The sequence below is a fragment of the Primulina huaijiensis genome, chromosome 18 (genome assembly GCF_012295235.1).
Source record: "Primulina huaijiensis isolate GDHJ02 chromosome 18, ASM1229523v2, whole genome shotgun sequence".
Taxonomy (NCBI): domain Eukaryota; kingdom Viridiplantae; phylum Streptophyta; class Magnoliopsida; order Lamiales; family Gesneriaceae; genus Primulina; species Primulina huaijiensis.
In genome coordinates, this window is record NC_133323.1 from 8,838,486 (window position 1) to 8,861,788 (window position 23,303).

General features: G+C 32.3%; 2 protein-coding genes and 1 non-coding gene across 6 annotated transcripts; all 3 read left to right on the top strand.

Annotated features, from left to right (window-relative positions):
* Window positions 1-344: 344 nt before the first annotated feature.
* LOC140965115 (cell division control protein 48 homolog B) lies at window positions 345-5,123 on the top strand. Its single transcript, XM_073425173.1, has 12 exons — window positions 345-531; window positions 639-683; window positions 786-841; window positions 1,216-1,365; window positions 1,581-1,688; window positions 1,964-2,063; window positions 2,183-2,455; window positions 2,535-2,704; window positions 3,300-3,428; window positions 4,179-4,266; window positions 4,383-4,460; window positions 4,607-5,123. The coding sequence occupies exons 1-12, from the start codon at window positions 394-396 to the stop codon at window positions 5,078-5,080; spliced, it is 1,809 nt and encodes a 602-aa protein (XP_073281274.1). The 5' UTR covers window positions 345-393; the 3' UTR covers window positions 5,081-5,123.
* A 2,188-nt stretch (window positions 5,124-7,311) lies between these two features.
* On the top strand, window positions 7,312-15,923 carry LOC140964569 (pre-mRNA-splicing factor ATP-dependent RNA helicase DEAH10). 4 transcript variants are annotated; one of them, XM_073424438.1, is made up of 12 exons: window positions 7,312-7,542; window positions 7,767-7,813; window positions 8,358-8,438; window positions 9,270-9,486; window positions 10,567-10,978; window positions 11,808-12,011; window positions 13,463-13,623; window positions 14,148-14,333; window positions 14,627-14,858; window positions 14,996-15,195; window positions 15,369-15,503; window positions 15,666-15,923. In XM_073424438.1, exons 1-12 carry the CDS (start codon window positions 7,460-7,462, stop codon window positions 15,844-15,846), a joined length of 2,139 nt encoding a protein of 712 aa, XP_073280539.1. In that variant the 5' UTR covers window positions 7,312-7,459; the 3' UTR covers window positions 15,847-15,923. The 4 variants fall into 4 exon arrangements, with proteins under 4 accessions (XP_073280539.1, XP_073280541.1, XP_073280542.1 ...); XM_073424440.1 differs by having other exon boundaries at window positions 7,474-7,542; window positions 8,366-8,438; XM_073424441.1 differs by having other exon boundaries at window positions 7,474-7,542; window positions 8,366-8,438; window positions 9,310-9,486.
* Window positions 15,924-16,951: 1,028 nt separating this feature from the next.
* Window positions 16,952-17,112, top strand: LOC140965325 (U1 spliceosomal RNA). Its single transcript, XR_012173020.1, has one exon. It is a non-coding gene; the product is annotated as a U1 spliceosomal RNA (small nuclear RNA).
* Window positions 17,113-23,303: the final 6,191 nt, after the last annotated feature.

Below are 23,303 nucleotides of genomic sequence, written 5' to 3' on the forward strand. Positions count from 1 at the left end.
TTTTTTTTTTGTGTTTGTCATCACACTTTATCTTTATTTTCATTGATTATTTTAAAAATAAAACTAGAACTTATGTATTTAAATAAAATTTATTTGTAAACCAACAATTTTTTTATGATTTACGTTTATAAATTACTGGAATAGGTTACTATAAAATTCAAATTAGACTTTTTATGTAAACAAGAATTTAAAAATCATTATTTCTCATCCTTTCACATAAAACTGTTAATCATGCGGTTAATAATAAAAGTCATCACAAATAAAAAAATAATAATAATTTGCAGATAATAGGTCAATAAATTTAATGAGAGCAATTATTATTATTTAATTATAGTTGTGAAACGACCCAATGCGCGGTTTTTTGTTGAAGGAAAATTTTGGAGGAAGAGAAACATGAAGAGCAGCAGCAGCGGCGCCGCGTGGACGGCGGAAAGTGCAATCGCCGGAAACGCCGAAGCCCTGCAAGCTCTCCGTGAGCTCATCACTTATCCTCTGCTCTATTCTCGCGAGTCTCAAATCCTTGGCCTCAAAGTATGCTCCAATTTCACCCCCACGCACTCGCTCATAGCGTTTGCGAATGATTAGGTCCGTGAAATTACTATGGTTTGTGTATTTATACTCGTCGTTTGTTTTTCCAGTGGCCTCGGGGTTTGCTGCTCTACGGTCCTCCTGGCACGGGGAAGGTATTAAAGTTTGCTTGCTTTGAACGTACTCTCTGTACAAGTATTTGATATGCGTGTTCTAAGTTCATTGATTGTTTTAGTTCGTGAATTTCTGCGTTCTAGACAAGCTTGGTACGAGCAACAGTTCGCGAATGTGATGCGCATTTGATCGTTATCAGGTGATATTTCTTTTGTCATCTGAGTTTTACTATTTTTTTGAATCATATACGTTTCTGTTGGAAAATTTGTTTTTGATTGACTGTTGAAACGATTAACCTCTCTAAGTTCTGTTGAATATATTTAGTAAAGTTCTATCTTTAGAGAAAAAGCATTTGTGAGTATATTTTATGTTGTGTAAAGTAAATTGAGGAGGGAGACAATAATATGCAGCTGTTGACTGTGATTATGCATTCCTAGTTCATTAGAAGAAGGAAACTAAGCTGTCTACCTTTTTATGGATGCACAGTTGTTAATTTGTTTCCGTTGTTGCTTCGGTGGTTTTAGTTTTACTTGTAGATTTTAAGCGAGTATTATTGCTGGTTATGTCTTGCAGTCCTCATTCTGTTCATCGATCACATGTGGGGGAAAGCGAGAAAATTCTGCGGGAGGCTTTTGCTGAAGCAAACTCTCATTTGACATCCGGCAAGCCTTCAGTTATATTTATTGATGAAATAGATGCACTTTGTCCTCGCCGTGACTCTAGGTACATGTCAATCGAACATTTTTTTGATATTTTAGATATGGTTTTATAGTGATGTCAATATGTTGTATGCTAATTTTGTCTTTAACTTAGTTTCTTCTCATTAAACCTGGATTCTGGAAATTGTAAGACAAGATTTTTCACAGAGGTTTTCTGGAAATCAGTTTAACAATGTGAAGAGGGAAATTTTCCAATGGCATTTTCCTTGTTAATCACAGGAGGGAGCAGGATATTCGCATAGCTTCTCAGCTCTTCATTCTAATGGACTCCAACAAATCTTCGTCGACATCTGGATCACATGTTGTGGTGGTTGCTTCAACTAATAGGTATTTGGATCCAAAGGCTAGCGCTTATGTTGAATTTAGGGACATTGGCTTTACTTGTGCTGTCTAATTGACTTGATAGTTGTTAATTTATTCTTTTATTTTTGACAAACTTTCCATTTGAACTGTTATTACATTAAAAGAAATAAAAAAACATGAATTTTTTCTTTGTTTCCTTTTTCCGGTATGCATCTCTTTTGTTTATTTGTCGTGTGTGAATTATTAAATATAATTTTGCACTTATACTCATGCAAAAACCTGTTATTCTCTATGTCCAGAGTGGATGCAATTGATCCTGCACTAAGACGTTCTGGACGTTTCGATGTTGAGGTCGAAGTTTCCACGCCCAATGAAGAAGAACGTTTTCAAATTCTTAAGGTTCTAATACTTTCAAAACATTTCTATTCAAGTTACTCTTTTATATTCATACAATCTCACACGTTATCTAGTTCTAGCAAATATGTTTCAGGTAGTTTTATTCCTTTTCAAATTTTCAGCTCTACACAAAGAGGCTTCATTTGGATCCTAATGTTGACCTGCAAGCTATAGCTGCATCTTGTAATGGTTATGTGGGGGCTGATCTAGAAGCTTTATGTCGTGAGGCCGCCATGTCTGCACTGAACAAAGCTTCCGAGGATAGTCAGCATATAATAACATTGGATGACTGGAAGCACGCTAGGTCCGTGGTTGGTCCAAGTATAACTAGAGGTGTTACTGTGGAAATTCCAAGGGTTTCTTGGGATGATATTGGAGGATTGAAAGACTTGAAGGTCTGGAGAATAATATTTAATTACTGATTGAATTCAAGACATGAACTCGGTCTAATCACATGTTTAACGCTGGAAACAGAAAAAACTCCAGCAAGCAGTTGAGTGGCCTTTAAAGCATTCTTCTGCATTTTTGAGGATGGGAGTATCACCTATTCGGGGCATTCTTCTTCATGGACCTCCAGGTTGCTCAAAAACAACCCTTGCTAAGGCTGCTGCTTGTGCTGCCAAAGCTTCGTTTTTTTCATTGAGGTATATTCACATTTATCCCTTGTGACAATACTGTGTAGACTGATTCTTGACATCTTTGGATATGAAAGAAAGGGAAACTTCCACTGCAAACAAAAATATGATTGTTTAAACAAGTTACTCTTTTAATAACTTGTTACAAGAGCAGGGCTTACAAATTACTCCATAAATATCATTCGATCAGGTTGGAGATTTTTCGAAGTACTCTGACCAACTTGAAAAGTAAAACCTGGGTGGAAACTTGTTGAATTCCTTCTAAAGCATGTTTCCTAGATAACAAGCAAGATTTTCTTGTTATCCTGATTAGTGTACTTATTTACATAAATTTTTAAAAAATCGAATTAGCTGAAATACATTCTTGAAGCCTCATCATAGTTGTTTATTATTACTTATAAATTGCAGAGTATTATTTTTTTATTTTATTCGAAGTTATCAATGATAAATTTTTGTGGTTATCTTTTGTATATGAGAAATGACAATCATATTGACCTTCTGGCACATTTATAGAAAATTTTAAAAAGCTCATTTGTAATTGTTTTATGCTTGTGAAGCTGATGTTTACTGTAATTGGATTTCCTGACAATATATCCTGCATCAGTGGCGCAGAATTATATTCCATGTATGTTGGTGAGGGTGAAGCTTTATTGCGTAATATGTTTCGAAAGGCTCGTCTTGCAGCACCAAGCATAATATTTTTTGATGAGGCAGATGTGGTTGCTGCCAAAAGGTAAATTTTTATTTATTTCATAAAATTTATGCAATTTTGGTCAGTATCTTATTCTATGCATTTTCTGAGTTCAGGGGTGTCAGTATCATGTAGCTATCCAGTTTTCCTTGATTGATCAAATTAAGAAGTTAACCAAGAAATTTGAGTTATGGTCAGTGGTTCACATCTTGTTGGATATGCATTTTGAAAATTGTGCTGTTTTCTTAGGTTGTAATTTCATAGTTTAAAACCATGGACATGTTTTGGATGAGAGAGTGAATATTTAGGTTGTGTCATGCATAAGATTGGTGTATAACTCGTTTTCATGTAAATAGGTTCAAAATTAATCCAAGTTCTTATTTTTTGCTTGATGAATGTGTCTATTAATAATATTAGCTCGTTTTTTTTTTGAGGAAGATGTCTAGTTTTATAGCAATAAAATATCTGAAGTCTTTCTTATTTTGTTACACTCATGTTTTTATCATATTTTATGATGGCTTACGCTTTACTAGCATAGACCTAACTCCACCTCTAAGGATAAGCTGTTTATGATTTATGTTGAACCTTTTCATGAGATTGGTTCCTCCTACATTGTGTTTGATTCTTTAATTTTTGTTGCATGGTCTGAGGATTCCGTTTAACGATGGTGACAAGACGTAACTCACTTCTTATTTTGTTGTTTCAATACCGGTTTCTACATTTTTTCTTTATTTTGGGACATCTGTTTTTTATTTTACATATTGTTTCCTCATTCCTCGTCTGAAATGGTAGAGGAGGAAGCTCGAGCGGGAGCACTACAGTCGGGGAAAGACTACTATCTACTTTACTAACTGAAATGGATGGCTTAGAGCAGGCTAAAGTAAGCCACGATCATTACTCCCTATGTATATTACTATATTCCATTCAAGTGTCATGAAAAACTTAAAGAGACAAATTTATAATAGAATCATCCTTGATGCACGCTCATTTTTGTAGGGAATTCTTGTTTTAGCTGCTACTAACCGTCCTCACGCAATTGATGCTGCACTTTTGCGTCCCGGACGCTTTGATTTAGTAAGTAACATTTACATACCTCCATGTATATATAAATTTCCTGCTTGAACAAAAAGACCAGGTTTCACCCTGATTATAAAATGCAGCAGTTTAACTTCGTTCCTAAGAATCATGCATAACTGTTTTCTTATGTTAACATATCGTAGGTCCTTTATGTCCCTCCACCAGATTTAGAAGCTCGACACGAAATTCTTAGCGTGCACACACGTAATATGAAATTAGACGACGATGTGGATCTCAGAGAAATAGCAGAAGAGACTGAGCTCTTCACGGGAGCTGAGGTAGAGGGGCTATGCCGAGAAGCAGGAATCGTTGCTCTGAGAGAAGACATATCTGCCTCTGTCGTATGTAACCGACACTTCCAGACCGTAATGAGGTCACTCAAACCAGGCCTCACCCAGGAAGAAATCAATTTGTATGCATCATTTTCAAAGCATCAGTTTCTAAGGCCCGCCGGAGCATCAGAATCTAGCAGCAAACAGAAAATGAAGGGGAACAGGAGTTTTTTGCTTTCAGTAGCTCCTGTTACATTTGGTATTGCCAGTTTAATCATATTTACTGGCTTAAGTTATATTTCTAGTCGTTATAATGAAACTGGTAAAGAATTATCCAGGACATGAACGTTATTTATCTCGATTATATACATTTTGTTTCTCCTCGCCATTCCCTTCTCCAAAGTGTTTCTTCTTCGTTTATGATATATTCAACATTGAAGTTTCGATATAAATATCCGTCAAGCATGTCTTCAATTCAATCCTTAAGGTTGTGCGAAGATCAATTGATCATTTCAAATTTCTTGACTTGTTTAGATAAGTAAAATTTAATAAATTTCAAATCAACTCAGTAAAACATTTTTTATTGTAATTGCGGTGAATTTCAAACACTTGTATTGAGTGTAATTTGAAATTTATTTCTCAAATTATTTCCAAAAAAAATCTCATCAATTCAAATTCATCAATTGAAGCACACAATCAAATATCAAATCGATCAACCTTTTGCAAAATTTATATGTTTAATTAGATTAATATAATGATATTATATTTGTTTTTGGCAACCATGACGGCATATTTATATTGCGAACATCTCGTCATCTCTAGTTATCCTATTATTATTTTGATCTCGATTATTTTCAAAAAAATTGTTTGCATCTTAAACAATCAACTATTAATACCGAGAAATGAGATGTTCTTAGGACATTGTCCCAAGAGTGCATCCAACGGTGAATATTTATGGATAAATGTGAGGTTCATGTCTTTTTCGGTGATCTTTGCATGTGAAGATAAATAATGTCTATTTTTAAATGCATCTTTAAAACATTATCCTAATAATTGCATGAAATTTCTCATAAATACCCCAATTTAGGTGGTTTGCAAGTTTTTGCGTTTCTTTAATTATTGGAATCATAAAGTTCATAATATATTCTGCTTAAAAAAAATAGTAATACGTTTGTTTTAAAAATATTGAAACGATATTTATAACAGTAACATGTTTGAATTATATTATTATTTCGAGCTTTATTTTCACCTAATTTATTGTTGGAGTCAATGGTTAGACACCACAATCAAAAACCTAGTTGAACGAAAGAGATTAATATTATGCATTGAAAGCTTTTATACTAAAAGATATGAAGCATTAGAATACATGATTAAATAATATATGAATAACGATAAAAATATCACAAAAAATGTGATATATCGATATTTACAACAATTATATCACGAGATTTTGTTATTATCTTATTATATTTTGTATTGCATTTATCATGAGATTTTGCTAATTGAATTTTTGCATTGAATTTTTTGTGTTATAAGAATTGTTACACAATTTAGTTATACATATAGCATTAATCATAGTATATACATATTGAGTCGATCTAGATGGACGTCGACTAACTTTGGATTTAACTACAATGTGAACTAACGAGAATACGATAATGTAATTCACAGATGGAAAATTATATTTATGGGTCTTTGTATAATTGTCTATTTATGATTTTTGAATTTTATGCAATTATGTTGTAAAATTTCAATCTTTATATGTTATTTTTGTTTTTTTTTCCTTTCAATTTTTGTTTTTTTTCGATGTGACACTGAATTCATGTGATACCGATGCAACACTAACGTGACATTGACATGACGATGATATGTACATTTTCAAATTAACAGTCTTTGTGAATATGAACAAATTGAGAAAAACTAAATAATATAACATTAAAAGTGAAATTTGACAACATATATGATCAAATAACAAATAAACAACATACAAGACGAAATGAAGTGGTCTGAATTGATTGATGTTTTATATGTAACAAACAGAAAAAAATCAACGATGTCTTAAAAACATTTTATTTTCAAAAAATCTATATTATCAATAAAGAAAAGACCGTTGTATTAACTATTAGATTCGGTATAACGAAATTTTCGATACAATATCGATTAAATACTTTTGATTTTTTAATTTTTGGTATGATATATAATATGTATTTTTGGATACGATAATATTCTCTTAGGTCTTTTTTGTCATCCCTTTGCCTATTGGGATAGCAGCCTTAGAGCAATATCCTCCTTCAGCGCCTTCGGAAAGCGCCGCCAACCATTCGGATGAAGAGTCGGGGTCGAAGAACTAGGTTTGTTGCTACTACTACTTATACTAGAAGTACCATAATCGGGCCGCTTGAGGCACTCTTTTGTGTGCTCTGAGGAACTCTTGGTTAGAAGATATAATGTCCCTGACACTGAACTGCACTACTTTTACATAAATTAAATTATATTAAATTTAGTATAAATTATTAAAATATTTTATAATAAAAAATATATTTTAAACTTTTTATGCGACCGCTGCCCACTCAAGCTTCAATTTACCCACGTTATTCACTGTATTCCAAGAGAACCCCAACCCTGCTATCTTACTGTTTATTATTCTTTCTCGCCGCCGTCTCCTCCTCGGTCGCCGTCCATTTGTCTCCTTCTCCGCACAGTGACGGTGTTTAATTACGGGCAATGCCTTCTATGGCTTCTACTAACTCCACTCCTGCTTCAGATATCAACACGCTAAAGGAACCCAAATCCGACGCTTTAATCAGGTGCTTTGTAACCGATCAGTATGCATAAATAAATTGTGGACACTTTCATTTTAGAATTTTTGAATTTCGGCATGTGGGTGTTGTTTTTCTATGCGCCTGGAGTTATATAGCAGGTGGCAACAAATATTGAGAAACTCAAAAAATTGTGCGTTTTGTTTTTCAGTTTGCGATTTAGCGTCGGGGCATTAATTTTTTTAGTTACCTGGTGTTTTTTTATATTGCAGGAGGCAAAAGATTGAGCAACACAAGAAAGCACTGCCAATTGCTGCAGGTGGACGTTGTTTTTACTTTAATACGTTTCGTAGTTCAGTCATCTTTGCCGATAGAAAGGAAGACTTCCTTTTTCTGATTGAATAAAAATCATATTTTTTTTTCTTGACTTGCTGGCGAGCAATTGGCAGCTCAAGTTGACTGCTTGTTATGGATATGGCATTGCTGGAATGCCCTTTAGACTTGCGTTATGCTGAAACGTTTTGCAAGTGATTAGAGATAATGGCTTGGCCATAAATGGTTGGAACAACTTTTGTGTTTGCGGGTTTTGATTTTGGCCTCATAACTAAAAAGCTGGGCTTGATAGGATGATTTGTGTTAGTATAGTTGTGTTTATTTTAGAGGGAAAAGTGAGAAAGTTTTGGAAAATGATCTATAATCGGAATAACACACATGCAATATCATTTGATGAATTGAAAGTACTGTTTTAATTTGTCTACCCGATCTGCACCACACCTACCGCCTACGTATGTTTCTGGAGTTGCAGAATGTGATGTGCTATTTCCATTTGTGCCTTTGTTTATCTGCTTTTTTACTTTTTTCAGTTGAACAGAGACTCCTGGAGGAGGTTCACAAGAATGATGTACTAATTGTTGTTGGTGAAACTGGCAGTGGAAAGACAACTCGTAAGTGTTTATGATTATATTGAATGTTGTTCAAAGGCAGTCATTGTATACTCTTAGTAGTTAAGACAATCTTTCTTTATCTTATTGTCCAGTATCCAGTTACAGATAGACATGTAGAGTTTTTTTCCCTGTTTTTTCTTATCCATGTACAGCTAGACGTGGAGAGGATTGACCACCTGAGTTTTTTATGATGTAATCAATTTTATCGATCAAATGAAAAAAGAGAATTTCTTGGCTAGAGCTTGCCATGATCCTACTTAAAATTCAAAATCTCTATATAAACGATTTGTTTGCTTTGTCTTGAGATCTGTCCTTGATAAACATTACATATACTCTTATCGCATTACCATTTAGGCATTTACCCATGCAAAGGCAAAAAGAAAAGAAAAGAAAAGAAAAGAAAAGAAAAGAGGGAGAGAACCAATTTGACCAAGTAATAAATTCTGTTATCCTGAAGGAAATAATTTTAAATTTAATCTAGTTTTTATCTATTTTATTGTTCAGTTGGTCTTCAGTTGATATGAAATTATCAGATTTAACTTGTCTGAGATAGACTTTAATAAGCATTCATAACATACTACATCTTCTACCCTTTTTCCTTAATTATATGTAGTATACTGCATGCACGTGAACTTTCCTGCACAAGCTGGATTCTCATCCCAATATCAGTTTATGAATCCATATTCTATAGAGCGTCTAGGAAATTTATTGATAGTCTCACCTTGATTCGTTTATACATTCCTTTGCTAGGATCCATATATGAAGGTTTTAGTAATTTGTATCTCTTTCATATAATTTTTCATCTATTTGAAATATATAATGCTTTGGCAGAGTTACCCCAGTATCTTTTTAATGGAGGATTCTGTCGCAGTGGTGGACTCATCGGAATAACTCAACCTAGACGTGTTGCTGCTGTGACTGTTGCAAAACGGGTTGCAGAGGAATGTGCCGTCGCATTGGGACAAAAAGTTGGATATGCTGTCAGATTTGAGGATGTGACTTCTAGTTCAACGAGGATTAAATACATGACAGATGGCTTGTTATTGAGGTAGAGGGACCTTGACTACCATCTGTTTTCTTTTTTACTCAGGTTATTTTTGGGGCAAATGGCATTACAACACCCTGTGTTAACCTATTGTGGCGTATAATCCCGTGGACTAAATTAATAGGCATTTTAATCTCAAACTTTTCCAAACAGAGGCTACTTGTCCAACTCTATTTTAGGAGATTCACAATAACAAAATTGACTATTATACCCTTAAATCTATATCAATACATTTACATACCTAAAGAACCAAACGTGAAACCGTATTCAGAAATCTTCAACCAGATGAAAACATCCCAAATCGCGAAGTCAAAAATTTGAACGAAGAAACCCCAAACTGACAAATAAAAAAATGTTCATCCAACAGTGGACTCATTGATGGGTTATGGCTTGAAGTAAGCGTTCGTTGATTAAAGATTAGTTAACAACTTGACATTATCAAAAAAGGGTTTATGAGGGAAATTGCGACTTCATGTTCAGGAATTTTAATGTTTGTAAAATAAGAGTCCGAGGAAAATCTTTATCAGAAAGAATTTTGGGGTTGAGGAAACCATGCCAGTTCCGGATAATGGGTTAGCTTGAGAATTCCATTAATGGGTTAGAAGTAGGTTTTAGGCCAATCTTGCCATGGCCTGAGAAGAAATCAACTAATTGTTTTATTTTTGGGTTTTGGGGCATTTATGTCACTTTTCGTAACAAATAGGTCAAAAAATGACCAGACGCATTCCAGCTTGTGTACAAATAATTCCAGGCACGGGTTGTTTTAAGCCTCAAATTTAAAAGGTAGAGCATTTATTAGCCTATTTATTTCATTGAGGGGGTTATACACTACTTTTACCTATTATAGGGGAGTCAAATGCAAATCTCCTGTCGATTTTTGCACAAAATTCAACAATTATGAAATTATCTATACATATGTTATATGAGTTGTAACTTGTACGCATAAGATAATCACATATATGATATCTCTGAAATCATCATTGTTTGATGACTAATATTACATTTGCTGCTTGGGACTTGTTATTAACTTATTCTAAAATAGAATCTCCCTAACGCACTGATAATGATTGAATATGCATGCAGGGAAGCATTATTGGATCCATATCTTTCTAAATATTCTGTTATTATTGTTGATGAGGCTCATGAGAGAACAGTTCAGACTGATGTACTGCTTGGTTTGCTGAAGAACGTACAAAAAATAAGGTCTCAAGGTGCCAGTAACATTGTAAACGGTGATCTTACAAAATCTAAGAACGGCATGCTAAAAGGGAATGATATCCAGTGTACCGGCTGGCTCAAGCATTGTCGAGACAAAAAGTTATCTCCGTTGAAGTTAATTATCATGTCGGCCAGTCTGGATGCACAAGTTTTTTCTGAGTTCTTTGGGGGTGCAAAAGCCGTCCATGTCGTGGGCCGTCAATATCCTGTTGACATGCTATACACTCATCAACCTGAGACTGATTATGTGGATGCAGCCTTGATTACAATATTCCAGGTTGTTATAAATACTCAAGTTGATAATTACATAATGTATTGATTCATCTGTTCCAAAAAACTTTGGATGACAATATTTATTTCAGAATTATGATATTCCTATAAGAAACCCAATTGGAAAGGCTCAGTTCTTGCCATTTCCTTATGGTAGGTTCTCCCATTACACAAACAACTCATAACTCGGGCAAAATATTTAATGAGAATATTATGTGGTTTTGCAATCGATTTTCATCTGAATTATTGCTGTTTGCTGATGACATCAGTGAGTATATTGTAAGGCTTCATGCGAAACTATGTTATCTATTTTTGGTTCTTTTATTTTGTTTATGTCTTTTGGTTTTAGTTGGAGGAGTGTCAGTATCAATCGTCTTAGGCGTTGTGGGTATGCAAAATGATGTAGATCCTCACTTTTCAGAGGGATTTTTTAGCTTTCCTTTAAATAAAGGCTAAATAATTAGTTTAGAGTGCCTTTAAAAAAAGTAAGGTTTTAAAGCGAAGCAAAATCAAGTAGATAGCACCACAGGTTACCCATTTGGGTTTTTATGTTGGTAGGATATATTGTGTTTTCCATCAGGTATCTGCTTGGTGACGTATTTTAGAGCTGTGAAACTTTTGCTTTGCAGTAGATCAACCTGACAAGTTTTTTAATTTGCTTTCCAAATTCTTCATCAATTCAGTACCTTTTTTCTGGATCCTGTCACTTCTTCTAATCAAGGAAAGTTTTATGGATTCCACTGATGTGATTCTTTTGTTTTATAAACTTTGTTTGGTTGGGCATCACATGTGTATGTTGCTTATATTTTTAATCTGTTCGTTCTTTGTCATTCTAGATACATCTTGAGGAAGGTCCAGGCGATATACTTGTGTTCTTGACAGGCCAAGAAGAGATAGAATCCATTCAGAGACTTATTCATGAGCGCCTTCCAAAGGTGCCTGAGGTCAAGCGCAAACTTCTTATCTTTCCAATGTTTGCATCTCTTCCATCAGAGAAACAGATGAAAGTTTTCAGCCCCGCACCCCTTGGGTTTCGCAAGGTAAATTTTCTTTGGTTTTTACTCCAGATATCCTCTATGAAATTTCTTAGACTGGCTATTATAGTCATGTGATTTACCGTTAATCGTAGAAATAATTTTGTTTCTCATATTCTGGTATGCTTAATTGCTGGAGAAAGATATTTTATTTTCCTCTTAGATTAACCCAATTACAGATAGCTAACCTTTTTTCCTTTACTGGAATATGTAGCAGTTTTAAAAATGAAAGTTAAGTATTTAATGGTACATGATACTTATGATTGGTGTTTTTGCGTCTCTTGGACCAATATTGTATGTTGAAGCTGTGTAGTTTTCATTTTATGAACTTAGTTCTAGTGTAAGTGCGAGGATTGTCCATCCCCTAGGAATTCAATATACATGCTTCTTTTACAAAAGGATCACATATAGGATATTTTTGTACGCAGTAGCTCATTCAAAAGAAGCGCTTAATTTTTTATTTTTTTCAAAAAAAAAAACTCTTTAAAATGCTTTAATCATTTTTCATTGAGTTCTAAACGTAGTTGTCAAAGGCGCACCGAGGTGCACAAGGGTCAAGGAGCCTGAGACGCAAGGCGAGGTGTGCGCCTTACTGAAGCAAGACACACATTTTCAAATTTAAAAATATATATATTTATCTTAGAATAAATATATTAAATATGAAATAATTAGGTCATAATTTCATACAAAACAAAAAAAATAATAAGTTCATAGTAATTAATAACATGATTAAAATTCTTCAATCATCAAAATCAAGTTCATTTTCTTCCATCGAATCATCAAAGTCCCCATAACTTTTGGACTTGTGTTCTTATCAGTCTTCATCATTTTCTTGATAACATCAATTTTTTCTTCTTCTTTATCCAAAATATATGAAATCGGTCTTTCTGATTGTTTTAGAGGTAGATGTTCTCGTCTCGTTCTTCTGTTCACAGCTCTCATCTTTTGATTCCGGTGTTGGGGCAATGGGTTGCTAGAGTTTGGGTCTGAGCTTTTTGTTTTAAACAAGTAATTTAAAAAAATTCATTCAGGCGCTTACTTCCAAGGCTAGTTCAGGCTAGTGCTTTGGCTCACCTTAATGAATCGCTGCGCTTGGGGCGGGTCCTCGCTTGGTGGCGCTCGCCTTTGACAACTATTGTTTTAAATATGAAGCATTCAAAAAACAAAAGAAGAAACAGTGGAATTTAGAAAGATTGGCATATGATACTTCTACTTAAGCTTCTGTTTGTAGAATATAATGGTATTTTTTAGTAGTTACGTGCGAAGTGTTAACACAGAATTGCTTGAACTTTTTTTATAAAGTGTTTCAAAAGGCTACTTAATAAAACACTTCTTAAATATGAATGCCATTGTATCCATACGTATCCATGTTGTAGTAATTATCTATATCCAGAAACTCAACCATTGCTTAAGGCATTATGTAATAATGAGTTGCTTGCATTTTCTTTGCTGTTTAGGTAATATTAGCAACCAATATTGCCGAGACTTCAGTGACAATACCTGGAATCAAATATGTCATTGACCCAGGAATGGTGAAAATGCGGTCATATGATGCTTCCACAGGGATCGAGCCATTGATCATTGTCAAAACTTCTAAAGCTCAAGCTCTTCAAAGGAGGTAGGGCATTATATTTGAGCCACCCTTGCATGCTCTCTGTGAAATCAAAAAATCATGCTTGTAACGTGTCCTTCAGATTCGGTGATAATGTCACTCTGATTCCTTCTTGAAATGTGTACCTGATTGTGGGAGAAAATGTTTGATGAATATGATTTAATATATCTTGGACATCATGCAGTTGCGAGTTACTCTTTTTATTTTTTTCTTTGTGTTTAGTGAGAGATCAGGTACATGTATTTGATTTTTCTTACACATGTATGTTATGGATTAGATGTTACTTTTTTTCTCCTTCTTTTAGAAAAAGAAAACAATGCAGAACTTTTGAAATTTTTGAAACTAATATTCGCGTGTATCTTAGGATGTTATGTTTATGATGAGATTACTAGCTCCCTGGCCTCGCTCAAGTTTGTATTTGAGGTTTGAAAGTGAAATATGAAGATTGGGAAAGTGAAGGGCATTGTTGACTCGTCTCTGTTTAGATGAAAGAAAATTCAAATAACAAAATCCGATAAATCCTATTGTAGTGGACGTGCAGGTCGTGAAGGGCCTGGAAAATGCTTCCGCCTTTATCCAGAGAGTGAATTTGAGAAGCTCAAAGATTCCACTACACCGGAAATCAAGAGATCCAACCTCTCAAATGTTATCTTACAACTTAAAGCACTAGGCATTGATGATATTATTGGGTTTAACTTCATTGAAGAACCTTCCAGGTGATTGTGAATACAGATATCATATTTTTAAGGAAATGTTTTTCTGTCTAAATAGTCACTGATCTGGCTGGCACATTTTTTTCCAACTTTTATGAACTCTACATCCCGAATTTCTAGTTTTACCACCAACTGTTGCCTTTATTTGGGCATCGATGTTTGCTGTTATCATTAATCATTTCATACTCGTTTCACAGTCTTTTGCTATCACGGTCAATTTTTCTGGAACAAATCAGTGTTTCCAGCTCCAGTAAAAAAGTGCCAGCTATTTACTATTTCGATTTATATTCATACAGGACTGCCATCATCAAGTCACTGGAGCTGTTATTCTTGTTAGGTGCTCTAACAGAAGCTGGTCAATTATCCGATCCAGTTGGACATCAAATGGCCAGGCTTCCATTGGATCCTATTTATTCCAAGGCACTTGTTGTTGCCAATCAATTTAAATGCTTAGAAGAAATGTTGATAATTGTTGCAATGCTCTCGGTTGAATCTATATTTTATGCTCCGCGTGAGAAGTTGGAAGAGGTTGGTTCCATACTTTCATTTGTTTTTGCATATATTATCGAAGATTTTAAAAATGGTGGCTTTCTAGACTGAAGAAATGGCGAACTTAACGCTTGTTATCATCTTATAATGTTGAAATGATATTTTCTGGTATGTAGTCACGAACTGCTTTGAGAAGCTTCTCCAGTCCCGAGGGGGATCATTTGACATTACTGAACGTTTATCGTGTTTCTGATGAGTTCTTGCAAAAGAACAAGCTGATAAGCAGTGAAGAAAAGGCTGAAAAGAAACTCCGAAAATGGTGCAAGGAAAACTTTATTAATGGTCGCTCGCTAAAGCATGCTCGTGATATCCACAGGTTGGTGTTATGGTTACCTGCATATTATCCCAAAGCAAATAAATAGTTCTTTATTAGTATCGGTCGATGCAAACTGCATTATTTTAATCTTTTTTGTAAATGTCTTATGTTACACTAGGAATGAATTTTCTCTAGATATATTTACCTTGTTTGCTTCGTCACTTCATTGGTAGTCAAATACGGAAGAATGCCAAACAGATGGGTCTGAGCATCACTTCATGTGGAGATGACATGCTTGTGTTCCGCAGATGTCTCGCTGCTTCGTTTTTCCTTAATGCAGCGTTGAAGCAGCCTGACAGTACTTACAGGTAATTTTCAGACAGATAGATTCGATATTATTAAGATCGTGATATATTCTTTATGATATCACGAAGTAACTACTCGTTAAAACGTTCAGAATTTATGTCATTATGACAATTTCTGAAAGCCTCCTATTTGACGTATCAAGATCTGACTTCATCGTTCGACAGGGCTTTGTCAAGTGGTTTGATGGTGCATATTCACCCGTCTTCTGTACTATTCCGTACGAAACCAGAGTGCATAATCTTCGATGAACTCGTTCGAACAAACCAAAATTATGTACGCAACGCTTCTAGAATAGATTACTTGTGGTTAGCTGAGTTAGCTCCTCAATGTTATGCCATGCACTAGTTGGTTTATCCCATGTATACAAACATCCCGTGAATGGAAAAACTTGGTTTCTGTAATAATATCCAAGGTGTTGTATATGCTTTTCTGGGAATTTATTATACCTTTTTCTTGCATCAAAATTTAAAGGGTAAAATACATTTTTTCTAGCCGTTTGTGTAAGGTCACCTATTATTACTAGTTCTCTTTTCTACTCGTGCATGAAAAAAGGGGACATTTTTTTTATCCATCCCTAGTTTATTAATCAAGATTGAACAAGTTTACCTTGCATCAATCATTTATGCTCATTGATACTGTTAAAGATTGAAATTGAAATCCTTCAAGAGGTCCGTTAGTTCGAAAATGCGACGTTTCGACGAGTTCGACTTAAATTAGAGTTTTTCTTTGAGCTATCCATATAAGAATATCATGAACATATATACCAGTTTATATATATATATATATATTCGACTTAAATTAGAGTTTTTCTTTGAGCTATCCATATAAGAATATCATGAACATATATACCAGTTTATATATATATATATATATACACACACTAAAGATAATACATCGGTCTTCACTATTTGAATAATAAGTTTAGACATGAACATAAATTAATTTTTAAAAATATCATATATTATGAAAATCATATATATAGTTTATTATTCAATGTACTCGAATATAAAAATAAATATTCAATCACTTATTAAATTTAAAAAGTATATACTGAAATGATAAAACTTAAGATCAATTCACAGTTTTGTTTCACATATTTATAATGTTTCAATATCATACTTGTAATAATTATTATCAAAATATATGTTTCCGATTTTGATGAAACCAAACTATAGGTCTCCGGTTTCGGTTTCGGTTCACGTTCACCGTTAAGTAAAGATGGCGAGTTTGATCTAATTATATATCATACCACTTTATTATTACTGTCCAAACTTTCATATTTTTGAATGAAAATGTACGATTGATTTTCATATATTAAGCTGCGAAAGGGGGAAAAAAACACACAGATTGTACGTGAAAGCTGCAGTAAATTAATTATCCCACATCGATTTCGAGATATTTGGATTCTGGGAGCTGTGCTATAAAAATGGACCGGGGGAGAAGTTGTTCCATACTTACCTGGACGGGATCAATGGGTGATCAAGAAGGCCCATGGTCTAGGTTGGCGATCTCCATTGCACTTAGGAGGGGCGCCCGCCTAAGGTCGGCCCAAGTGGTCGAGCCTACGTCATAATTTGTGGTAGAGGGGGCCTGCGTTCGCGCGGCCCCTGCCAAATTAAGAAAAAATTTATAGCGGGCCCAATCTCTGGTCTGTCTGGTCTGTGTGGCTCAAGAAACAAAATTGGTATATAGAGCTGCTGTATGAATTGTGGACTGTATTATTTTTAACGTGAAGAAATTTATATTTTAATAATGTAAATTTGGTATGACGAAGCTTTTGTGGAGAATATTTTTAAGTCAACCAAAGTAGTCGTCTTCCAAGGGAGATTGGTAGAATAAAATATATGTTATAAATGCAATATAAGTAAGTTTATTACTAAATGAATATGTTTTCAAGTTCTAAATTGTTTCTAATAATCAATTACTATTAGTGTGTCATTAATGATTTTTCATTCGTCATTTTATATATTTTTCCTTGTGATCTGGAATGAAATAAGTTTTGAATGAAATCAACTTTTTTCAATTTATGAAATAAGTTAGGAATAAAATCAACTTTAGAATGAAATGAAATAAGTTTTGAATGGAATCAAATTCAGAATGAGAATATGAATAAAATGATAGATTTATTTATTGGTATCTAAAATAACGAAACATGAATGTAATGAAATTACTTTTAATTGTCAAATAATTTTTTTAATTAAATTTCAAAATATTGTTAATTATTATTAAAAAATAATAAAATTATAAATATTAAACTCTATTAATTATTATAAAATTATCGTTATAATAAAATTAATAAAACTATTGAACTTAATTTTGTTTTTATAATTAATATTTCATTTATTAAATTATTGTCCATACATAAAATATTATAATAATTATTATTTAACAATTATTTTATTGTATTATANTTGATTATAATTGTAATAAATTAATAATAAGGATCGAGATGAGACTATCTTATACCAAATATGTCCTAAATGATTTAAACTCGCTTGTTTTTAAGCATAGAGTTCCAATTTTAACTTCATCTTTCTCTCTACTCATTCACGTGACACAGTGCAATTAAAAATGAGTGAAAACGAATGCGCACAGACATTTGAGGGTACAATTCTAATTGTAAAAACACAGTTTTGATGAGAAAACAACATACGACTTTTAACAGAGATGTGTTGTGTCCTTCCCAACGTCTTAGTGAAAATGTCTGCCGTGAAAATATGTGCAGTCTTTGACAATCTTCTCTTGAATATTCTCGATTTCAATGTGTTTTGTTCTCAAGTGGTACATTAGATTAATTGATATATGTATTGACAATATAACACTGCTGACTAAAAAAGATTCACTACCATGTCCTTACAATTGCTCTGTATCCGGCTTCGACCGAAAATCTAGACACCGTGCTTTGCTTTTTAGTCTTCCAAGATATTAAAGAATCACCAAGGTTCATGCAATATCCTGTGACCGACTTTCTGCTCATGGGACAAATCCCCCAACCTGAGTCACAAAAAGCTGTAGAGAGTGAGTGAACCTTCATATGCTAACATAATCCCTAGACCAGGTGCAGACTTTAAGTATCTTAAAACCTTTGTTGTTGCCTCCATGTGAGAGACATTGGGAGCTTGAATAAATTGGCTTAGTGTTTGCACCGCAAAAGAAATATCAGGTCTTCTCACTGTTAGGTATATTAATCGACCTATCATCAATTCTGTAAGAGCCTGGATCTTCGAGCAAAGGATCCCAGCCCTTTGTCCCAACCAATGCTTTCATCAATTTCTTTTGTTGTCAACTTCAAATTTTGCTCCATAGGGATGTCACAAACTTTAGCTCTTTCTTTCACTGTTTTGATCTTCGATAAGATTCCTCGTGAACATGAAAAGCAAACCCGAATATTTGGAAGAAAACGAACCTTCAATCCAAGAGCACAACAAATCTTTAGTTTTGTCCTGATATTTGAAACAAGTATATTGCAGTATTCATTCATATAAACTAAGAGGTTTAGCAACAATTAACACGAAAATAACAATAGATCTCAAGTGAACCTTCAAAGAACTAGTCTTTGATAATCGGCGTGAAAAAAAATTCAATTGATAGGAATATCTGTTCATTCAGCAATTAGTATGCTCGTACATAAGATAATGACCTTTTTTCTTATACTCCAAATTCCAAATGCATTACTAATTATTCTTCTATCGTTAGAGTTTCCCATCAAGTGAATGGCGTTTAAATATTGGTCTTCAAATTTATTGTCATGCACTCCGAACCCTTCGAATCTTGACGACATACTTGTAGGCACTTCTTGGTAGCTCATCACGAGTCTATGAAGAATTTCCTTTAACTTCTTGTTCCGTCACCCTCGTAATTGGTCCCTCCGGAAATTCCAATGGAGCCCACACCTTCTTAGGTGGTTGTCCATGATCACATCAATTGGTCACATTCATTTGGTGCAATGCAATGGCCAATGCAATCTGGCAGCTACTGATAAAGTCAATATTAAAGTTAACAATCAAACATATAAAGACCATTTTGTAGCAAGATCTGCAACCTCATGATCAACTGCTGAAAATGAATTTGCTTGTACGCATATAATAAATAATATAATTGTCAAGTTGATTATCAAGTAATACAAGATCGTATGTATATAAATACTTAGGATATAATCTAGCAAACTGATGAGATTTTCCTATTTGAAAGGAGAAGATTAGTCCATAGGATTAAGGGACATCCCACACAAAAAATTAACTCACTTTTATCTCATAGAAACGACTATTAAGCTCCCTAAGTTCTTTATCTAAAACAAAATAAAGAAAGTCATAAATAAAATGAACCAAGTAAGCAGATTTGCCCATTAGAGTGTGTAGGCAGCCATCCACCCGTCTATCTCATTGCCTTCCATCGTCTCAAATTGTATCGTACCATATCAGAGCTGCTAGATCTATCGAGTAAGAGAACGAGATAAAACTCTAATATATATATATTTTTATATTGATTGAATTCTCATTCATTTCTTGATTCTCGTCACTATGAGCTATCTATTCTAACGATGAAACGGGATAAAACTTTGAAAATGGAAGAAAGAAAGAAAAATAGTAAAAAAAAATTGATACACGAAAAATAGAGGAAAAGAAACGGAATCATATGATCTGAAACATGCCAAATTTTATTTTATCAGATACCTTTTTAATAAATAATAAAGTGAAAACTTTTACATTACACCGAAAACTAAAATGCAATATAAAATTAAATTCAAATATGATAATTGATGAAAAATTTATTATAAAATGATTATACATTTTATAAAAATATATAATATATTTAAAGTTGCAATTTTATTTAAATATAATATAATTTGTTTACACACACATGTCACGTATAACGTAATCGCACATATTATATATTCCTCTTCTAAAATGAAACTTTAACAAGCGCACATAACAGATATTACTCTTCTAAAAGTGAAACTTTAAATAAAAACTGATAGAATAATTGAAAGTATGTGTACCATATTGGGTCCAAGTGTACGTTGTATTTTTATATAATTTTATATTTAATAACTCTGTATGATCTGTATTGGGTACTATAATTGTCTTTGTTGGATAAAATAATTCGAAACGTAGTGTTTAAGCTGATGTACGGTTTAAAAGATTTGAGTTACACTGTTAACATCAACTATAATTTTTAGTAAAACGACAAACGCTCGATTCTACAATATACTAACGCTCGTCATCTCCTATAATTAGTTGGACGAAGCCCAGAAACCTAGGTTATTAAAAATCATGACTTCTGGTGAAACACAAATCTCTTAACCATAAAATGATCAAACATCATATTTTGATCTTTTAAATAGTACAGTGCTCGTTAACTTATCTTCAACTATTTGCACTTGTTCAATCTTGGATATCGAATCTTTGATTTCGGCTGTATCTTTATCAAAACGTATAACTTTGGTAATAGTTCAGTCCAAATCTCATAAATTATACAACAGTCCAAACATTATATTTCGATTATTTTCCAACAATTAATGATTGATAATTACTGATAAAAATATTCCATTTTTAACACTTTCTTGAGAAAAAAAAGGATATGCACTCAAATCCATTAAATCACATAATGACTTTTTTTGGCAACATATATTCAAGCAAATAAGCAAACATATAACCTAGAAAATGTCTATTCAAATTAAAATAATTCTTTTAATAAATTTCATCTCTTCTAAACAAATAAAGTTGCTGTTATACATTATGTTTCCGCCAAAAACTTCATGATAAAAAGAAAATAAATGTGAATTAGTTATATATTTAACAATATTTCAATTTCCAAAATCATTAATTTATTTATTTTTAAAAATTATTTTTCTCATTATTTCTCATATAATTATTTAAATGTATTGATTTTGAAATAGATTAAATAAAAATATATTTTTATTTTTATTTATGTAATTAAAATAATAATTTACATTAAAATAAAAAAAGTACAAATATTTATTATTTCACTAAAGATAAATTTATTCGATAAACTTAAATCTATAATGACACACATGATAATTACGAACTATACACGTATTTACTATTTTTTTGCAATTCGTTAAATTAAATGAATAAATATTATAAATAAAAATAAAAAATTATTTATTATCTTAAAATTAGATAAAATATATTTTTGAAGGAAAAAAAATACTAACAACGTGATATGTTATGATATTTTAAAAAATATTAGAAATCAATAGTCTTATTAAACTGTTTGTCAATATATTTACAAAAAATACTTAAAGTATAAAAAATAAATTTACCTAAATTAGTTTGAGTAAATCTAATATAAGACGGTCTCACAGATTTATATTCATGAGACGAGTCGATTCGATTCATATCTTGAGTGAAAAATAATAATTTTGCCATAAAATAATATTTTTTTCATGAGCCTTGTTAGATAGAAGATCCGTATCACAAATTGGTCTTATAAGAGTTTTTGTGAATTAGTTTTAATATTTTCTTATATTTAATAAAAAAATTTATATAAAAAACATTATATGTTTATATCAATACTTAAAAAAATCATTTGAGGACCTATTAGGAATTTTAGAGTAAAAATAAAATATGAATTGTATTTAAAAAAAGTGGAGTGTAGATAACGTCCTCTTGAATGTTTGTATTGATGATATTATTTCATTTAATTTCGTTTACGATTTTGGTTCTTTTTATATATTTAGTTCTCTATACTCTCTAAAATATAAAATAAACTATAAATTTTTTATATAATATTACATTTTTCAACTTTTTTGTGAATTTTGCTATTATGATTTTTTGGTATATTGATTGTCTATACATCAAATTATTATTGTTATTATTTAATTAAAACTTTAATATATTTTTTTAAAATGTTCAAAAAATAATTAAAATTTTAATCAAAATTTTTATCTAATAAATGATTTTTTTTTGAAAAAAAATTATTTATTTTTAAAATTTTAATAGACAAATAATATATTTTAATATCTTTTTATTAATAAAGTTTCACTCGATCAATATATCGAATGCAATGATAAATAATTCAATTTGACAGCAGAATTATTTTCATTATTTGAATATAATTTCAAATGATATAAAAAACTTTATAAACTAATTAAATATAATTTTTATATCAATAATTTTAAGTTATTATTTAAACGTGCATACCTATTAATTTTAATTTAATACTCATTATATCACACATGTGAAATACTAGTAATAATAATAAAAAAATAAGCCTTCTGTGAGACGGACTCATAGATCTATATTGGTGGGACAGATCAACCTAATTTTCGAAGTTAAAAGTAATACTTTTTGTATTAAAAAAAATAATTTTCATTGATCAAGTTGGGTAAAAAATTTGTCTTATAAAATTTACTTGTAGACTGTCAAATAAGAGTTATCGTATGATACAAAAAATAACAATGCGAATAAGAAGATATCAAAATTTTATTTTATCTCTAGAGTGAGTCTCATGTGAGACCGTCTCACGGATCTTAATTTGTGAGACGGGTCAACCCTACCCATATTAACAATAAAAAGTAATACTCTTAGCATAAAAAGTAATACTTTTTCATGGATGAGCCAAATAAGATATTCGTCTCACAAATACGACCCGTGAAATCGTATCACACAAGTTTTTGCCTTATCCCTAAGATCGTGCTGAAATAATCTAAAATTTTAAAGAATATAATTAAAATATCTACCCACACATATATATACAATATATATATATATTTGTTGTAAAAAATAACATTCGATACATGTAATTTATCAAATCTTTAGGCGTTATTGGCTCAAATC